The following is an 18047-nucleotide window of genomic DNA, read 5'->3' as shown; positions in this document are numbered from 1 at the left end:
GTCAGTATATACATACAACTTTATGAGGGTGTAGGTTCCGTATTTATATATGCCTTTAGAATGTTTAGATTTGGTATAAACATATGCCTTTATGAGTGCATAGACGAAGTTGGTGGGTGTAGTGTATTCCCATGGGCCACTGGGGTTCAGTCCCTGTCTGTACCAGTAAGAGTCCTTGGGAAGAACTCCTGTTATCATACTCACCTCACACCTGGAACTGCACATCTGAAGTAGCTCTGGATGAGGGTGTCTGGCAAATGTGTAAAATGTAATGCAAAAATGTAGTACACACATATGTTTGCATGTTTAGATTCAGTATACACATGTCTACATCAGCATTTTGATTGAGTATACACTATGTGAGTGTTTAGTTTGAAAATACACACAGGCATATATGAGTGTTTAGTTTGAATAAACACTGAGTGTTTAGTTTGAGTATACACTATGTGAGTGTTTAGTTTGAGTATAAACACATGCCTATATGAGTGTTTAGTTTGGGTATACACTATGTGAGTGTTTAGTTTGAGTATACACTATGTGAGTGTTTAGTTTGAGTATACACATGCCTATATGAGTGTTTAGTTTGAATAAACATTGTGAATGTTTAGTTTGAGTATACACTATGTGAGTGTTTAGTTTGAATAAACATTGTGAGTGTTTAGTTTGAGTATACACTATGTGAGTGTTTAGTTTGAGAATACACACATGCATATATATAAGTGTTTAGTTTGAATAAACACTGTGAGTGTTTAGTTTGAGTATACACACATGCCTATATGAGTGTTTAGTTTGAATAGGCACACATGTCCAGATGACATGGTTACTTGGGTATGCATGTCTACATTTCCATTTCTTTTAACATTTCTGAAAATAGAAATGGCAGTTGTGAATACTTCTTTCATGCTGTTGTGCTTTTTCACATGGCAGTGTTCAAGGGACTAATGCAGTTTTCTATGTGATGGTTTGGCCATTGTAGGTTCAACATATTTCATGCCTTGTCTCGTTTTGTTTGACTTCAGCACTTCAGCCGAAGGTTCAGGAATCTAGAAATGCTCCATAATGACCATCTTCCTGTCTGTGCAGGGCCATCTGCCAACCCCAGACCTTTTCATCAATTTAGCCAATTAACAGATTGATTGCTTAATTACAGTGAGACAGCTGTTGATTGGTCCCTGGAGTAGTGAGCACTCGGGATTAAGATGTGTGGTTATCCAGAGAGTGAACTGGTGCAAGGGAATATGCATTCAGGACAGGACAAGGTGCTGTTTCAGGACATGATGAAGTGATGTTTCAGGACAGGAAGAGGCGCTGTTTCAGGACATGATGAAGTGATGTTTCAGGACAGGACAAGGTGCTGTTTCAGGACATGATGAAGTGATGTTTCAGGACAGGAAGAGGCGCTGTTTCAGGACAGGACAAGGTGCTGTTTCAGGACATGATGAGGTGATGTTTCAGGACATGGCGAGATGCTGTTAACAGTGAAGCTACTCATGTCTCCCAGGCCTGGTGTTTAATGCTGATATCTTTACGATCAGCCCTCTTGTGGCTGTATTTTTCGTATAAAATATGCTGGTGTATCTTGTTAAGTGGCTGTTTGAACCTGACTTATGAATTATTTGACTATAACCTCTTGAGGCATCTCAGAAATGTAAATAATTGTCAGAAACGCTTGTGGCATTTTTTACTTTAATTTCACAGTCGCCTGTCACTCTGAGGTCCAGCTGGGAATGCCTGGTGTCTGTGGCATTTGTGTGGACTGATCAGACAGCTTAGGGGCCATCCATATGCACTCCGCACACATTCTTTTGTACATCATGTGTGTGTGTGTACGTGTGTGTGTGTGTGTGTGTGTGTGTGTGTGTGTGTGTGTGTGTGTGTGTGTGTGTGTGTGTGTGTGTGTGTGTGCACAACCCAAGGCTAGCCGCAATCCAAGTGCAAAACAAGGATAATAATAAAAAAACACCATTAAAAACAAAAGCAATGAAGGTGTCGTTTGTAACACCATGCTGGTTGTTCGCTCAGCTGTGGTAGAGTCTGTGGCTTGGATTAGTGTGTAGTTCCCCTGAGTGTAGTCAAATGCAGCCTTTGTGCATGTGTGCTATTACCGTGACATATTCCCACACCACTGCACGATTTAGTCTCTCCCTGACTGCTGTTGCGTCTGGTGTGCTAGCCTGTGCGCTAGTGCCGGGCTCTCGTCTGGTGTGCTAGCCTGTGCGCTAGTGCCGGGCTCTCGTCTGGTGTGCTAGCCTGTGCGCTAGTGCCGGGCTCTCGTCTGGTGTGCTAGCCTGTGCGCTAGTGCCGGGCTCTCGTCTGGTGTGCTAGCCTGTGCGCTAGTGCCGGGCTCTCGTCTGGTGTGCTAGCCTGTGCGCTAGTGCCGGGCTCTCGTCTGGTGTGCTAGCCTGTGCGCTAGTGCCGGGCTCTGCCTGTGTGGAGTCAGTGTAAAGGCACTTATCTTGCTCTGCTGTCACAGATATGTGTATCTTTAACACCCCCTGATGATTAAACACAGCCACTCTCTTTCCCTTGTTCTCATCTCTTACCTTCCCTCTCTTTCCCTCTCTCTATCTCTCCCCCACATTTCTCTCGCCCTTTTTCTCTCTCCCTCCTCTTTCCGTCTGTCTACATATCCCTCTGTCTCTTTCTATCCCTCTATCTCTCTCTGTCTCTTTCTCTCTCAGGGTGATGACGTTATGACAGTTATCAAGACCAAAGCTCAGTGGCCTGCCTGGCAGCCTCTTAATATGTGAGTAGCCTCTCTCTCTCTCCCTCTCCCTCTCTCTCTCTCTCTCTCTCTCTCTCTCTCTCTCTCTCTCTCTCTCTCTCTCTCTCTCTCTCTCTCTCTACCTCCCTCCCCCCCCCCCCTAGCCCCTTCTAGTGTCGCCTCCAGTGTTTGTCACACATGTCCTGAAGTGACAGACCTCACCACTGAACTGTAGATCTCTACAAATCAGTTCAGTCAATTCAGTTTCACTTGTAGTACTTTTGACATCAAATCTGCAGTTCTATATAACAAATAAACAAAAATATCATTCTACAGTGTCTAAACTTGATTAAATGCTAAATGTATCTGTTAACATCTCTCTTATCATGTCAACTATCATGTGATGTTCTGTTTCCTATCTTCCAGTCTACTCAGCTCTGACATGCTTTTGTGTCCAGTAACGGCAATGTTTACGTCAGTATGGGAGCGGGGACAGATCCCCCACAGCTGTCCTCCCTGACATACGCCGGGGCTGTGGATGCTTTTCCACATTTATTAACGAGGTCGTTAATACTGTGATTTTATATTTGTGAGCCGCGGGTTTCCCTCCCAGCTAGGCACATGTGCACTTCAGCGCGGGATCTTCAGATGACCTGCTTGAACTCCAGTCCTGCAGTTAACACATTGACTTTGGCCTCTGGAGGACATTCAATGAACTATATCTGTTAGTCTCCAGCTTGGAGAGTGTCCTGCTTGGCATGCAGGTCATGTTGAGAAGTGAGCGAGAGTTAGCTGCGTGAGTTAGCCACGAGAGCCCCGTTGCGATTTACACACACCACCGTTCCATAGGGTTCATGCTCATCATGAAGCTGACAGCTCTCACTGTCTGCTCTCAGAGATGAGTGAGTGTGTGTGAATGTGTGTGTGTGTGTGTGTGTGCGTGTGCTTGTATATGTGTGTCTCATTCCACAGAAAGAGAAAGGAAGCCAGTGCTCTGATTTTGAAGCTCTCCTGTGAAGTGTTAGATGTGGGAGCCAGAAGGCAGATGATGAATATTTTATGGTTCTTAATCGATAGAGTCAAGCAGCGCATATTCCAGCCTTCGGCCTGTGCTGCTGTTCTGGCAGCAGTTGCTTTGGAGATGGCTTCTAATCAGGGCAATTAACTTGATTAATTACCATCTGCGGTGACTTAGAACGTGCTATCTCTGTGGAAATGACGCTACAGCGTACATTCACACACCCAAGTCAGCCATAGAGAAACACGTAGCACAAAAACCTCTCATCTCCCATTTGGATCTTGTCTTTCAAATCAAATTTTAAAAGTGACAAAAGATTTTCATAATAATAATCTCCCATGCAGTGACATTACGGAACATAAATATTTATTCTTGTTCTGATTTTCTACCTCTCTCCTCTCTCTTCCTCCCTTCCTCTGTTCCCTCCATCTTTCCATTATTCTGTGTCTGGGCCTCCCCCCTCCGCCCCGTCCTCCCTCCATCCAGTCGCGCGGCACCGTCGGCGGAGTTCTCCGTGGACTCCGCACGCCACCTGATGTCCTTCTTGACCATGCTGGGCCCGAGCCCGGACTGGAACGTGGGCCTGTCGGCCGAGAACCTGTGCACACGGGAGTGTGGCTGGGTGCAGAGGCTGGTCAAAGACCTGCTCCCTTGGGACGCGGGCACAGACTACGGCGTCACCTACGAGGTGAGCCACGCCATCGCTGGACTTTCACTATCCTGCACAGATTTAAACTCTCACTGCTCTGAAACGCCCCATCTTCACGTGTCCCATCAGTTATGGTAGACGAGGAAGTCCTGAAACTGCAAGCGTTCAGCAGCACACCAGGCGTGGAGTTAAAACCTGAGCTGTGTATAACTGCTGTGTATAAACTGGTATAAACTCTGGAATATTTGACTGAGCACTGATGCAATAAGCAAACAGAACTACGGATAAAGGCTTGCAGGCTCTGTCCACACCTGGCATTAATGTGCATGTTTGGTGAAACCACTTTCAGTGGAGTTCTGGGATGTACACGTCATCGTTAGTGTGAACAGTAATGTGTCCTGATGGACGTGTCCTGATGGATGTGTCGGGGACGGTAGTGAAGTCAGTGAACAATGCTGCCCAAGCCTGAAACTGCGCTACAGTGGCGAGTTGGAGACCCATTCAACATGCCAGATGTAAACAGCAGTGACTGGTTCCAGTCACTTGTGATCAGACACATGCTAATGCCACATGTGAACAGGGCTTGGGACACCTCTCAAGTAATCAACTATGTCTTAATTGGGTTTTGGCGTTTCAAAATCCAGAGAACTGTACTAGCGAACATAAAGTCAGACTAGCGCTCATAATTGTCCACAGTGTAAGAGATTGATGTGACCGCAATGGTAAGGTGAATCATGGCTGCTTTGTGAAGGCGTGTTATGAGGAGGAGCAGGGAGCAGTGTTGTAAGACAGGCTGCATCTCTGGGCTTTTTTAGTTTACTCCTCATGAATATACACACAGAGCTTCACAGCAGAGAGAGAGAGAGAGAGAGAGAGAGAGAGAGAGCGCACATATGAGTGAGGGAGAAACAGATGTAGATGCTGTTTTTTGTGTTTTTTACTTGCTCATAAAGTATTTACGTGAATATCGTCAGGACAGAATGACTTTTCCTCTCAGCGCTGTGAAAATATATTCAGGTCCCAGTCAGACTTTTATGATGCTGCCCCCTCTTGGTGATGAGGGAGAACTCGCACGGTTCCCTCACCTCTGGAGACGACTCCTTCTGAGCAGCATGGACTGCGTTTTACTCGTTGACAGGACTTGTCTTTTAAAACATTTCGTCAACAAGGAACATTTGGTGTTTGGTTTTCGTGTCTCTCTGTTGGTGTTACTATGGAACAAGGAGAGTGAGCAGGTGTCTCACAAAGCAGCGTGACAGGAAGCAGAGCAATAAATCACTCAGAGAGCAAATATTCCAGGAAGAATGAACAGTGCAGATGGAGATAAAAGGTGGGAAGCCCCTGACAGATGGCTTTTAAAGTCTCTCTCTCTTTCTCTGTCTCCCTCTACCTCTCTGTCTCTCTCTCAGTCCCCCAACAAACCCAGTGTCCCTCAAGAACGGATCCGGCCCCTCAGCAGCCTGGATCACCCCCAGAGCCCCTTCTACGACCCGCAAGGGGGCCCCATCTCACCGCTGGCACGTGTGGTGGTGGAGAGGATAGCCCGGAAGGTGGGGGAGGGGTGGCCGGGAGTCTCACCCTGTCGTGCGTTTACACCGTGGCTTCGTTCACGTGCCACTTGCGTCTGCTCCTCTGACTCCTCGCAGGCCCTTCGTGCTACTGCTGATGCTCTGATTGATATGTTGTAAACATTCGCCTGACTAGCTGTGCTGTTACACGCTGGTGGAGTCCACCAAAACTGCTGAGTCACGCACAGTTCAAGCCAAACCGCACAACATAACAAATCTGTGTTCTTGTGTGCAAGGATGATTCCCACACTGATCTGGCCAGTGGATTTGCTGGGCCTTATGGGTTTGGGTTTGGGTTTTCCCAGTTTTTGCCCAGTAGGTATAACTCACACAGTGGTGGCCTCGGTCACAGCCTGATACTGTCATGTGCTCCTCCCACCTACAGGGGGAGCAGTGCAATGCCGTCCCAGACACGGTGGACGATATCGTGGCGGACATCGCCCCGGAGGAGAGCGAGGAAGGTGCGTGCTGTGTACAGCAGGGGGCGCTCTCTGGAGAACTGGAAGAGCGCGTGGGGGCTTTATGGGTCCCTGGGCCCTTTTATCCCACAGTGGCCAGCTGAAGGTGCTCTAAGCTGGCAGAAAAGATCTAAGGGCATGCTTGTAATTTCAGGCTGTCGGTCTCTTGTCCATCCCGCCCTGCTTGAGCGGTGAAGAGACACTGCACTAAATCCAAGTGCAACGTTCTCGTCTAGAAACATGTCCACCGTGTGGAGCTGAAATAGTCAGACTTACTTAGTCAGACTTACTTAGTCAGACTTACTCAGGCGGTGGCGGGAGGGCAGCGAGTCATAAATGAGTCACATGTCCCGGCAAAGCCAGCACACAGGATGATTTTGATTTGTGAATGTTAAGGCTAACTCGTGAATGTTAAGGCTAACTCACAGGAGGAAAAGCACTTCTGCACCCAGTGAAACTCAAACTGAGCCGGGTGACCGGGTGAGCTTCCCGTTACTCAAGCAGCCGACTATGACTATTTCCACCAAACGCTCTGTGTGCTGCGGTCATGTTATTTATGTGTGACTTTTGCTAGTTTGGCTAGTGTTTATTAGAGAGACCGGTCTGACCAGTAAGCCTAGTAATGCCGTTATACTGAGACGTCCAAGCTGAGTGTCGTCCATGTCTGGGCCCTGTAGAAGACGGCACCCCGGAGACATGCATCTACTCGAACTGGTCACCGTGGTCGGCCTGCAGCTCCTCAACATGTGACACGGGTCGACGGATGAGGCAGAGGATGCTGAAGGCTCAGCTGGACACCACCGTGCCCTGTCTGCACACGCAGGACTTTGAGGCCTGCATGGGTCCAGGCTGCAAGGAGGAGGGTGAGGATACACACACACACACACACACACACACACACACACACACACACACACACACACCTGAGTGTGTCTGGCTGGGTCATGTTCACATTCAGCTAGCTCGACACATACAGGGGGAGAGGAGATGAAAGGGAAGTAGAATGAGAGAGAGAGGGAGTGAAAGAGGGGGAGAGAAAGAGGAGAGGAGTGAGGGAAAGAAAGGAAAGACATGGAGACAAAGGGAGAGTGAGAGAAAGAGAAAGGGAGGGAAAGAAAAAAGAAAGGGAGAAATGGAGTATGAGGAAGGAGAAGGGAGTGGAATAAAGAACAGAGGGCCAGGAAGGAGAGGGGGCGTGGCCTTCTCTGCTGAAGTATGAAACAAGGAAAGGGCTTCAGGCAGTGCTTAATTTGTAAATCAAACGATGCCGGAACGCAAACAGATGCATGAGACAAGGGGTCACTGAGGCCAACAATGTTCGCGGAGGTTCGTGCGAGGTGGGCGGGGTCGCGCGCTACAGTCACTCACGAAAGTATAACTAGCTTTATAGGGGAGACGCCTAAAGGCATAGCTAAAAAGGAGAGTCTTTTAAAAATGTCTTTTATAGAATTATTTGTTCAATTAATTGGTTCAACGCAGACAGATTTCTTCATCTTATAATTAGTAGGCTTGAAAAATACCGGATCGAGTTCCCGGAACGCACCCTTCAAAATGAAAGAGTTCCCGGATCCTGTTCCGGCAGGATCCGGCTCAAATTAAGCCCTGGCTTTAGGAGAATGTCCATCAGCGTAACTCCAGATTTGGCTAGATCTGGTCAACTGAAGTAAACCTACGGAAACTTCCCATTCAGTGTACATCTGCTTCAAGGCAAACTCTGTCTTCCTGGTGAATTGATCAGAAATTTGCACCTGGGCTTGGGTAATTTTGCTCAGTAGGCATGAGACACTACGAACACTGTTGATGCAGCCAGCATGTATCTGTCTCTCTCTCTCTGTCTGTATTCTGTCTGTTTACATGCTGCCTGCACATCTGTCCATCTCCCCGTCCATCGTTCTATCCGTTCATCCTACACCTTTGTTCTCCACCCATCCGTCTACATCATTTTGGTGTCATTTTAAACTTTAGCTTGCCTCGGTTGGAGGGTTTTGTTCTGCCTCTTTGTCATCGGTCGCTGCTGTGATCTGTGCCGTGGGCGTGGCCGTCTGCTGCTCTGCTCGGTTCTTATTTACCGCTCCGTTAACGGGCCACGTTGATTAATAGCACACTCGGGCAGCCACGGGGCCCTCTCCCCGGCCAGGGCCCTTATTTATGTGGACCCTCATTAATGATTCACTTAGTTCTGTCTCATTAGCCAGAGCAGCGGCCCCATCAGTCCCGCGAGGGTACAGCAGGGCAGAGCGATCTGTGAAAAGCTGGCAATGTCCCGCATATCTCGCACATCCCGCACGGATCGCCCCGTAAACTGGCTGCTTGCAGGCTGCAACACAGGTGGTTGACGGGACAGTGGGGTGAGACAACCAGAGCCAGTCAGAGCAGAGGGACGAAGGACAGAGACGGACAGGAAAGTTGGACAGGCGTTGGGGTGTCAGCGTGGGGTGGGTTTTGTCCACAAGCTCGTGGAATGCATGAGAGGGTTTCAAGTAGTGTACAAAATAGTGCAAATTGCATCATATTCATGCCAACATTATTCATCCACAACGCAAGGACTTTTCCCATGCGATACACTGCACCAAAGAAACATGCTTCCAGGCACTGTCTGTTTGTGCTTTATGTGTTTCTGGATAGTTCTTGCTTTTTTTCATCTTTTAATAGATGTATTTTTAATTTAGCTTCTGAGTGTGTACCCTAAATAAAGCTTTGGGAAAGAATCCAGTGAACAAATTAGCAGGGATCTACTGATCCCATTTGTTATTTCCCAATACTGATTCTGATATCAGAGCTCAGGGCCAATTCTTTTTCTCCAATTAAAAATCACTATACATTATTCTTTAAAACCGATGAGGGTCATGTGAGGGTGTGACTACACAATGGAACTAAAGCAATATGCCATATCAGAAAAGCACTGTTGCTCAGGGCGAGACCTGATCTAGGTATCGGTAGCTCCAGTATATCGTATCGGTCCATCCCTTTGAAGGAGTGAGCGGCGTGTCGTCCCACAGAGCCGTCCCCATGCATGCTGTCTGACTGGATCAGCTGGTCCGCGTGTAGTGTGACGTGCGGCATGGGCATGAGGTCCAGAGAACGCTACGTCAAGCAGTTTCCTGAGGACGGGTCCATCTGCAAAGAGCCCACCGAGGAGACGGAGAAGTGTGTGGTGAACGAGCACTGCTGTAAGTCTCGACTGCCCAGGCCAAGACTGGATGTGTGTGTGAAAGCATTTGTGAGAGTATGTGTGCTTATGTGCTTGTGTGTGTGTGTGTGTGTGTGTGTGTGTGTGTGTGTGTGTATGCTCTGGTGTCTATGTAGGAGAGTGTGAAAGTAATAGAAAGAACAGAGCCATAATGAGCTGTGTGTGAACTCGTTTATGAACAGCCAATCAAAAGTCAGAGTGTGCATGGTGGCCTGTGATCCAATGCAGTGTGTGTGTGAGTGAGAGAGAAAGAGAGAGAGCGTATTTTACACAACACGGGTTTGTGTGCCCAAGGCACTTCCAGACCAGACCAGACTTGATCTGTACCCCAGTAATGTTCGACTTCCAATAAGGCAAAGGTTTTTAGATTTGTCCCTGTGTTGATGTCATACTCCCTGAAGACCTGAGATTTCTCATTGCCCCAGTCTCATTAGATGAGAGCTAAGTCATTCTGGGGCTTTGAGGGTTGTAATATCTGAGGCTCTGACACCGGCCACTTTGAAGTCTTATTTTTTGGGTTTTTAATATAAGTTTAAATTCCCTAGAGACTCACATGTGGGGTGTGTGTGTGTGTGTGTGTGTGTGTGTGTGTGTGTGTGTGTATGTGTGTGTGTGTGTGTGTGTGTGTGTGTGTGTGTGTGTGTGTGTGTGTGTGTGTGTGTGTGTGTGTGTGTGTGTGTGTGTGTATAGCCCCCAGTAGCTGTATCGTGACTGAGTGGGTGGTCTGGGAGTCGTGTAGTGTAAGCTGTGGCATGGGGATGAGGAGGAAGTCAAGGATGATGAAGATGGCTGCATCAGACGGCTCTAAGTGCCAAACCGACCTGGAAGAGGTGGAGAAGTGCATGATGCCAGAGTGCGGTGAGTATCAGCCTCAGACACACGCTCTGCTGAACTGAGATCAGTTTTGTGTCTTTCAGCATCCTCAAAAATGTAGTTTTATGGGCTAAGGGCTTACATCCTAAAACAGCTGTCTTATACTGGGATACTTAAAAACTCTCAGCTACTTTCTGCTACGGGAATGTCAGCTAGTCAAAGACTTGTGAAGCTTTTAATTTATATACTCTATTGATAAGGTGTTTGTGTCTCTTCTCATATTCAAATGAGGAGTGTTTGCTCACCTGAAGTAGTCCTCAGTCTAATGCAGGCGTGTACACTCCAGATCACCCACAGCACCTGCAGTCTGCTGATTGGTCGATATGCACACCCTAACATCCCCTATCTGTTGGAAACTCTGCTGAACAGGGACACAGTGACCTTTGCTGCTGTGAGCAAAATAAATACATAGTACATAAATTACACTACATCAGTGACTTATGTCTCTGTAACTGATCTTAGAACAGCAGCACCATGGGGAATCTCCCTGTGGTCATTTCATAATAGTACCATTGGCCTGTTAACAAGTCAGCTGGATCCAGATGAGTTGTTGAGAGATCTTCTGGGTTGGGAAGTCCCAGCAGAGCTGAGAGCAGGTGCAGGTGTGTCTCTGGAGTCGTTCCAGTGTTCTCCACTTCCCTGGTGTCGTGAGGTTTTCCATCACAGAGGTCTGGATAGGTTCTCAAGGTCCTTCAAACGTACGCTGCTCTGATCGGCATGGATGTTCTAACGTCCATGAACTGTAACTTTAATCATCTCCGCTGCTTCATGATTTCTTCATGATTGCGTTGGCCTCAACAGGGTGTCTGGTTCTCGTTGACAAAGTGCTCTCATCGTGAGTAAAAGACAAACCTGGTGACACCTGTTAGATGGGAATCACTCGATGGTTTTCTTGGTGCCACATTTAAATCTGGTGGGGCTGTTTTTACAGGTTGTATGATGTTGCATCATGTGAGTGTGCACAGGAACACAACTTACTCAAATAAGTGTGTGTGTGTGTGTGTGCATGTGTGTCTGTGTGTGTGTGTGTGTCTGTGTGCATGTGTGTGCGCGCGTGTCTGTGTGTGTGTGTGTGTGCGCACGTGTGTCTGTGTGTGTGTGCACGCATGTGTGTGTGTGTCTGTGTGTATGTGTGTGTGCACGTGTGTGTGTGTGTGTGCACGTGTGTGTGTGTGTGTCTGTGTGTGTGTGTGTGCGCGCGCATGTGTATGTGTGTGTGTGTGTGTGTATGTGCACGTGTGTCTGTGTGTGTGTGTGTCTGTGTGCGCGTGTCTGTGTGTGTGTGTGTGTGTGTGTGTGTATGTGTGTGTGCACGCGCATGTGTCTGTGTGTATGTGTGTGTGTGTGTGTGTGTGTGTGTGTGTGTGTGTGTGTGTGCACGTGTGTCTGTGTGTGTGTGTGTGTGTGTGTGTGTGTCTGTGTGCATGTGTCTGTGTGTGTGTGTGTGTGTGTGTGTGTGTGTGTGTGTGTGTGTGTGTGTGTGTGTGTGTGTGTGTGTGTGTGCACGTGTGTCTGTGTGTGTGTGTGTGTGTGTGTGTGTGTGTGTGTGTGTGTGTGTGTGTGTGTGTGTGTGTGTGTGTGTGTAGACGCGCTGTCCTGCATGCTGTCCCCCTGGTCTGACTGGTCCCACTGCAGTGTGTCGTGTGGGGTGGGTGTGCGTACGCGTCAGCGCATGCAGAAGACTGCAGGACACACACAGTGTGAGGAGCAGCTGGAGCAGGCGGAGAAGTGCATGATGCCAGAGTGCCGTGAGTAACACACACACACACACACACACACGCACACACACACACACACACACACACACACGCACACACACACACACATAAATACACACGCACACACACACACACACACATAAATACACACGCACACACACGTACACACACACATGCACACCCACACATACATACATACACACACACACACGTACACACACACATACATACATACATGCATACACACACACACACATACGTACACACACACGCGTGCACACATGCACACACACACACGTACACACACGCACACATACACATGTACACACACGCACACACACACGCACACACATACATACATATATACATACACACATACATACAAAGACTCTTAAACTGAATACTCATATGCCTTTCTCTCTCTCCCTCCATATCTCTTTCTCTCTCCCTCTTTCTCCAGATGTGGACTGCATGGTATCTGAATGGTCCCACTGGTCAGAGTGTAATAAATCATGTGGGAAGGGTCACATGATTCGCACACGTATGGTGAAACAGGAACCACAGTTTAATGGCGTCCCATGTCCCAAGACCGTGCAGAGGGAGAAGTGTAAGATACGGAAGTGCTCGCGGGACGGTACCAGGATAGATGGAAAACAGGAGGTTCCGACCCGGAGGGGGAATAAACCTGGAAGACAGTCGCCCTCCGTGCCCGAGGACAACACAGGTGTGTCCACATATCACACTGACCACACTGTCCTGTAACACTGACCACACTGTCCTGTGTTCCACACTGACTACACTACCCTATAATACTGACCATTGTCCTGTAACACTGACCACACTGTCCTGTGTTCCACACTGACTACACTACCCTATAATACTGACCATTGTCCTGTAACACTGACCACACTGTCCTGTGTTCCACACTGACTACACTACCCTATAATACTGACCATTGTCCTGTAACACTGACCACACTGTCCTGTGTTCCACACTGACTACACTACCCTGTAATACTGACCATTGTCCTGTAACACTGACCACACTGTCCTGTGTTCCACACTGACTACACTACCCTGTAACACTGACCATTGTCCTGTAACACTGACCACACTGTCCTGTAACACTGACCACACTGTCCTGTGTTCCACACTGACTACACTACCCTGTAATACTGACCATTGTCCTGTAACACTGACCACACTGTCCTGTGTTCCACACTGACTACACTACCCTGTAATACTGACCATTGTCCTGTAACACTGACCACACTGTCCTGTGTTCCACACTGACTACACTACCCTGTAATACTGACCATTGTCCTGTAACACTGACCACACTGTCCTGTGTTCCACACTGACTACACTACCCTGTAATACTGACCATTGTCCTGTAACACTGACCACACTGTCCTGTGTTCCACACTGACTACACTACCCTGTAATACTGACCATTGTCCTGTAACACTGACCACACTGTCCTGTAACACTGACCACAATACCCTGTTCTTTGACAGGTTTCCTCAAACTATCAACAACTCATAAAATGAATTTCAAGAAACAACACATCTTAACATGCTGTGAGATCACTAAACAGCCTTTTTTCTAATATTTTCTAAATATTTTCTCCACATTTTCTGAACAATTCTTATTCAAAAAAGAAAAACTCACTGGGTCTCCATTTTACCTCACTTCAGTTTAAAATGTACATGATTTATGAAGTCGACTGAGTACCATGGTGGTAGGAGTCTCCAGCACAATGTATGTCTTTAAATCAAATTTGGAGCTTCCAGACTCACTCAAATGAAGTGTGTACTCACCCAGGTGAGGAGAGTGGGCAGAGTGCTCACACAGTGTGACGCTGCTGTTCACTACAGTGTGCAAGTGCTCCAGCCCCAGCTCACACTCAAATTTAACAGCGCTGTCCTTTAAGTCATCTTCCTTCAGCGAAACCCCCCTAACAGCCTCTATTTGGTGCATCCCAGCAGGATGCAAGATGCGCCCGTGGTCCAGCTGGTCGGACTGTACCAGGCCGTGCGGAGGGGGGGTCCAGGAGCGGGTGATGGAGGTGAAGAAGAAGGGTAGAGGCTCGCAGTCCAGAAACTGCAAGAACCGCAAAGAGATCCGCACCTGCAACGTGCACCTCTGCTAAGAGCTTATTGACCCTTACACACATATACACAACACACACACACACATACACAACACACACATACATACACAACACACACATATACACAACACACACACACACACACACACACACACATACACAACACACACACACAACACAACACACACAGTCAGTCCTAGTGGAGTGAAAGGTCTGGGGTCTTTCTGGACTGATGAGATGACGTGTTCTGCAGAAATCAGATAGATAAACATTTAGACTTATACAGTGAATGACTGCTAGAACAATGATTAGGGTTAGTTATCGTTTCAGCAGACACGTATTACTATGTAACCAACAATATCCAACTTCAGTCACGCACTAAAACATTAGCGCTTTCCTTTCTTTTACCAATAACAACGTTACATTTTATGTTTATTATGGTCTTTTACACGTCTGTCTGCAGGCCTTCATTAGCATGTGCTGTACAGTTCTCAAGTGTGAAACTCCTGGCTAAAGAAAGGCACTCTATATACCCCAGCACATCTACACACTCTATATACCCCAGCACATCTACACACTCTATATACCCCAGTACATCTACACACTCTATATACCCCAGCACATCTACACACTCTATATACCCCAGCACATCTACACACTCTATATACCCCAGCACATCTATACACTCTATATACCCCAGCACATCTACACTCTATATACCCCAGCACATCTACACACTCTATGTACCCCAGCACATCTACGCAGACATTTTTTTTTTTTTTTTTTACTATTCGGTGCCAATTTAATTAAACACAGATTAAAACCACTCCTGATCTAAAAAGGGACGGCATAGTTTAGTCTCATGTAGACTCAGACTAGGATTAACATGGGTTAATGTGATGGTGGGTCCCCTGTGCTTCTCAGCTGTCAGATTTTTGTTATGCTTGGAATTGACAGAATGAGTCTGCATTTGACTGCTCTTCAAGGGCAGCACCTGGATTTGCAATTCAATCGCGCCCCCCACCACCCCCTGCTAGCCCCTCCCCCACCCCACCTAGCCCATCCCCCACTCCTCCTAGCTCCTCCCCCACCCCTCAGTGTATTGAGCTGCCGTTATCATCCAGCTCCATCAAGGTGGGTCGCTCGTTCGTCGTTGCCTGATCGATCTGGACAGGAGCCATCTGCTGAGGTTGGATTGATTTTCCTTTCTTTGTACAAAGTCGTTTTTACTCAGCATCTAGATGCTGGAAAAAAAATGTAGTTTTGTTGTTGTTGTTTTCAAAGCAAAAACTGTAAAATGTAATAGGATAACTTGTGAATGGCTCAAAATTACGTAGGTAAGAACAATTAAGTATTACATAAACCACAAAAGGCTGGTTTTATGGTTATAAATACTTGTACCTTTTGAATCCACTCTTATACGTGTGAGTAATGTAACACAGGAAACCATCAGATAGTGAGGAAGTGCAGTTCTAATTTTAGACTCTTTCTAACTTTTCCTGTTGAATTTTGATATACTCAATGCCCAAGACTCTTGCCAAAGTCACGTATATATGTCTTTTTGTCTCTGTCTTCTTTCCTCTGTAATATATTACTATTTTGGAATAAATCACCTTTACAATAAAAGTAAATGTGACAAAATCTCATTGTGTTTCACTTTTATCTATCTATCTATTCATCCATCCATCCACCCACCCACATTAGCAATAGTAGCTCTTCCATGTTGGGTCAGTTTCTTACTAATGCACTTGTGTCGTACAAGACGTGACTCGCTAGGTGGCGACATGGAACGTGAAATGTAATTTCGAACGTGAACGTGAAAGCTGTTGAAAGTTACTTTGTTACCACCAGATGGCGCTATAGCAAACGAACCTGACGTGCTGAATTTCTCAAGGACCTGCAACAGTTACTGTATCACATTGTGACGGTGTACAGTACGGTGGCTGAGAACATTAAAGCGATGTCCCGCAAAAACTGCATTAATCTACAAATAAGACAGCTTTCCGAAGGTATACCAAGATGGCTCAAATCCTGGAGGAAGATTGAGTACTTATAACTTTTTGTGGTTTTACACTTGTCCCCAATACTTGAGTCGTGCACCCAGGACAGATTGTGGGGTTGTTTGACGGAGGGGCAAATTGTCGATCGTTTGCTTTCAGGATTAAATCCGAACCGATTGATTGCGCAAGGCGGTTTGTTAATTTGCATAGACACAAACTCAACAGGCTAAGAGCAGCGCCTTTTGGATTGATGGCATTTGGAGCACATGCAAGCTTTCTCACATGAGAAGTGTTGCAGGTCAGCTCGAGCGTTTTTCGCGTACACGCGCTTGATTCACAAAGGTGAGTTTATTACGGTTACCTTGCTCCAGACGTATGAACGCGTGATTTTATTAAACTTATGCATAATAGTGATGATATGGGGCTATAGTATGGATAAACTACCTGAAATGCACTACAAGCCTTTGTCCACCACCTCAAAAAAAAGTGACAGGAAATATTGAAACTGTCAGGTTACAAAATAAACCGCTCACGCGCGACGCCGGTATCGAACCGCTTCGACACGCGCAGCTGAGCAGGACCAGATGGATTTCTGGGTTGCTTCGGGGTTTTAATATTACGGTGGCCCTGAAAGTCCATCGCGCTGCAAAAGCAAAACGAGATGCATACGAAAAGCAAATGCATCAAAATGACGGCGCTTGCGCTACATTTCGGAAACGCGCTGCAAATTCAGAAACTGCAAATCTAACCACAAGACACCGAAAGTGGCCCACAACTCAATAGAAATGTTTCTGGGGGAACTATTAAAAAGCAGCAATGTGAAAAGTTAAATGTTTACTCCAATATTACTGGTAAGCTAGCTATATGAAACAGAATGGAAAACTAGTTTATTTGTGCTTTCCATTCTTACTTGAGTATTTTTGCTATGCTGTACATAGCCCAACATTTAAAAACCTAAAAAAGCGTCATGCTTATACCAAATTAGAACATATTGTTTGTCCATTTGACATGTAAAATAGTACAAAGTGTAGCATTACATTTTGCAATGTTATACTGCTGTGATAACTGTGTCATGTATTAATTTAATCCATTAATGTATAAAAATTACAATATATTAGATTCAATTATGATTAATTAATAATATACATTATGGGTTGTAGTTCCAAGTCACAAATAACAGAACTGAGATCATACTTATTCTTCAGGTTCAGTTCCTGTATTAGAGGACCCTACAGAAGATGAGCTCCTTCATAAATATTTCAGAGGGTCACACGTATGAAATAATTATAGTTGTTATCAAGAAGCCTGCTGAGTGCAGAGTTAATTAGAACGATTAACTACACCACTGTTGCTACTGTGTGTGCATTAATTTTGGAGGAACTAAAGGGATCAGGCCAGCTTCTGGGCTACAGAGCAATGTGGCAGGTCTTGCAACAGAAGTAGGCTATTCCCTTACTGTTAAAATATATGATGTGATTCATTTGATGGCAGAGTTGGATCCAGCTGGAGTTCAAAAGCGCTCTTCACATAGGTTTGTCTAAAGAGGATATTACTCCATGGGACCAAACCAAGTCTGGCAAGTTGATGACTTTGATGACTTTGAAAAACTGAAACCATATGGTGTGGCTATCAGTGGCTGTATCGATTTTTTTTTCAAGGAAGTTTATGTGGCTCAAGTGTGGAAGCTCTAACAGTGATCCAGGGATCATTGCTCAAAATTACATGCAGTGTTTATCAGAGTTTGGAGTCCTTCCAAT

At 46.3% G+C, this 18047-nt stretch overlaps 2 protein-coding genes across 3 annotated transcripts in view; both read left to right on the top strand.

Moving 5' to 3' along the window:
* The window catches only part of spon1b (spondin 1b), a 59926-nt gene extending 45482 nt beyond the window's left edge, over positions 1-14444 (top strand). The window contains exons 7-16 of one of the 2 annotated variants that reach the window (XM_077022157.1): positions 2682-2746; positions 4209-4410; positions 5781-5921; positions 6325-6400; positions 7075-7260; positions 9397-9567; positions 10278-10445; positions 12047-12208; positions 12639-12902; positions 14166-14444. In XM_077022157.1, coding sequence (XP_076878272.1) covers positions 2682-2746; positions 4209-4410; positions 5781-5921; positions 6325-6400; positions 7075-7260; positions 9397-9567; positions 10278-10445; positions 12047-12208; positions 12639-12902; positions 14166-14329 — 1599 coding nt within the window. In that variant the 3' untranslated portion in view covers positions 14330-14444. Of the gene's footprint in view, positions 1-2681; positions 2747-4208; positions 4411-5780; positions 5922-6324; positions 6401-7074; positions 7261-9396; positions 9568-10277; positions 10446-12046; positions 12209-12638; positions 12903-14162 lie in introns of both variants that reach the window. The other variant, XM_077022155.1, reaches the window with a different exon arrangement.
* A 1851-nt stretch (positions 14445-16295) lies between these two features.
* The window catches only part of syt9b (synaptotagmin IXb), a 45792-nt gene continuing 44040 nt past the window's right edge, over positions 16296-18047 (top strand). Inside the window, exon 1 of the mRNA XM_077022154.1 lies at positions 16296-16632. Coding sequence (XP_076878269.1) covers positions 16557-16632 — 76 coding nt within the window. The 5' untranslated portion in view covers positions 16296-16556. The remainder of the gene's footprint in view (positions 16633-18047) is intronic.

Source organism: Brachyhypopomus gauderio, chromosome 11 (genome assembly GCF_052324685.1).
Source record: "Brachyhypopomus gauderio isolate BG-103 chromosome 11, BGAUD_0.2, whole genome shotgun sequence".
Lineage (NCBI taxonomy): Eukaryota > Metazoa > Chordata > Actinopteri > Gymnotiformes > Hypopomidae > Brachyhypopomus > Brachyhypopomus gauderio.
The sequence above is the reverse complement of the archived record's forward strand: the minus strand, read 5'-3'. Positions and strand labels throughout refer to the sequence as shown.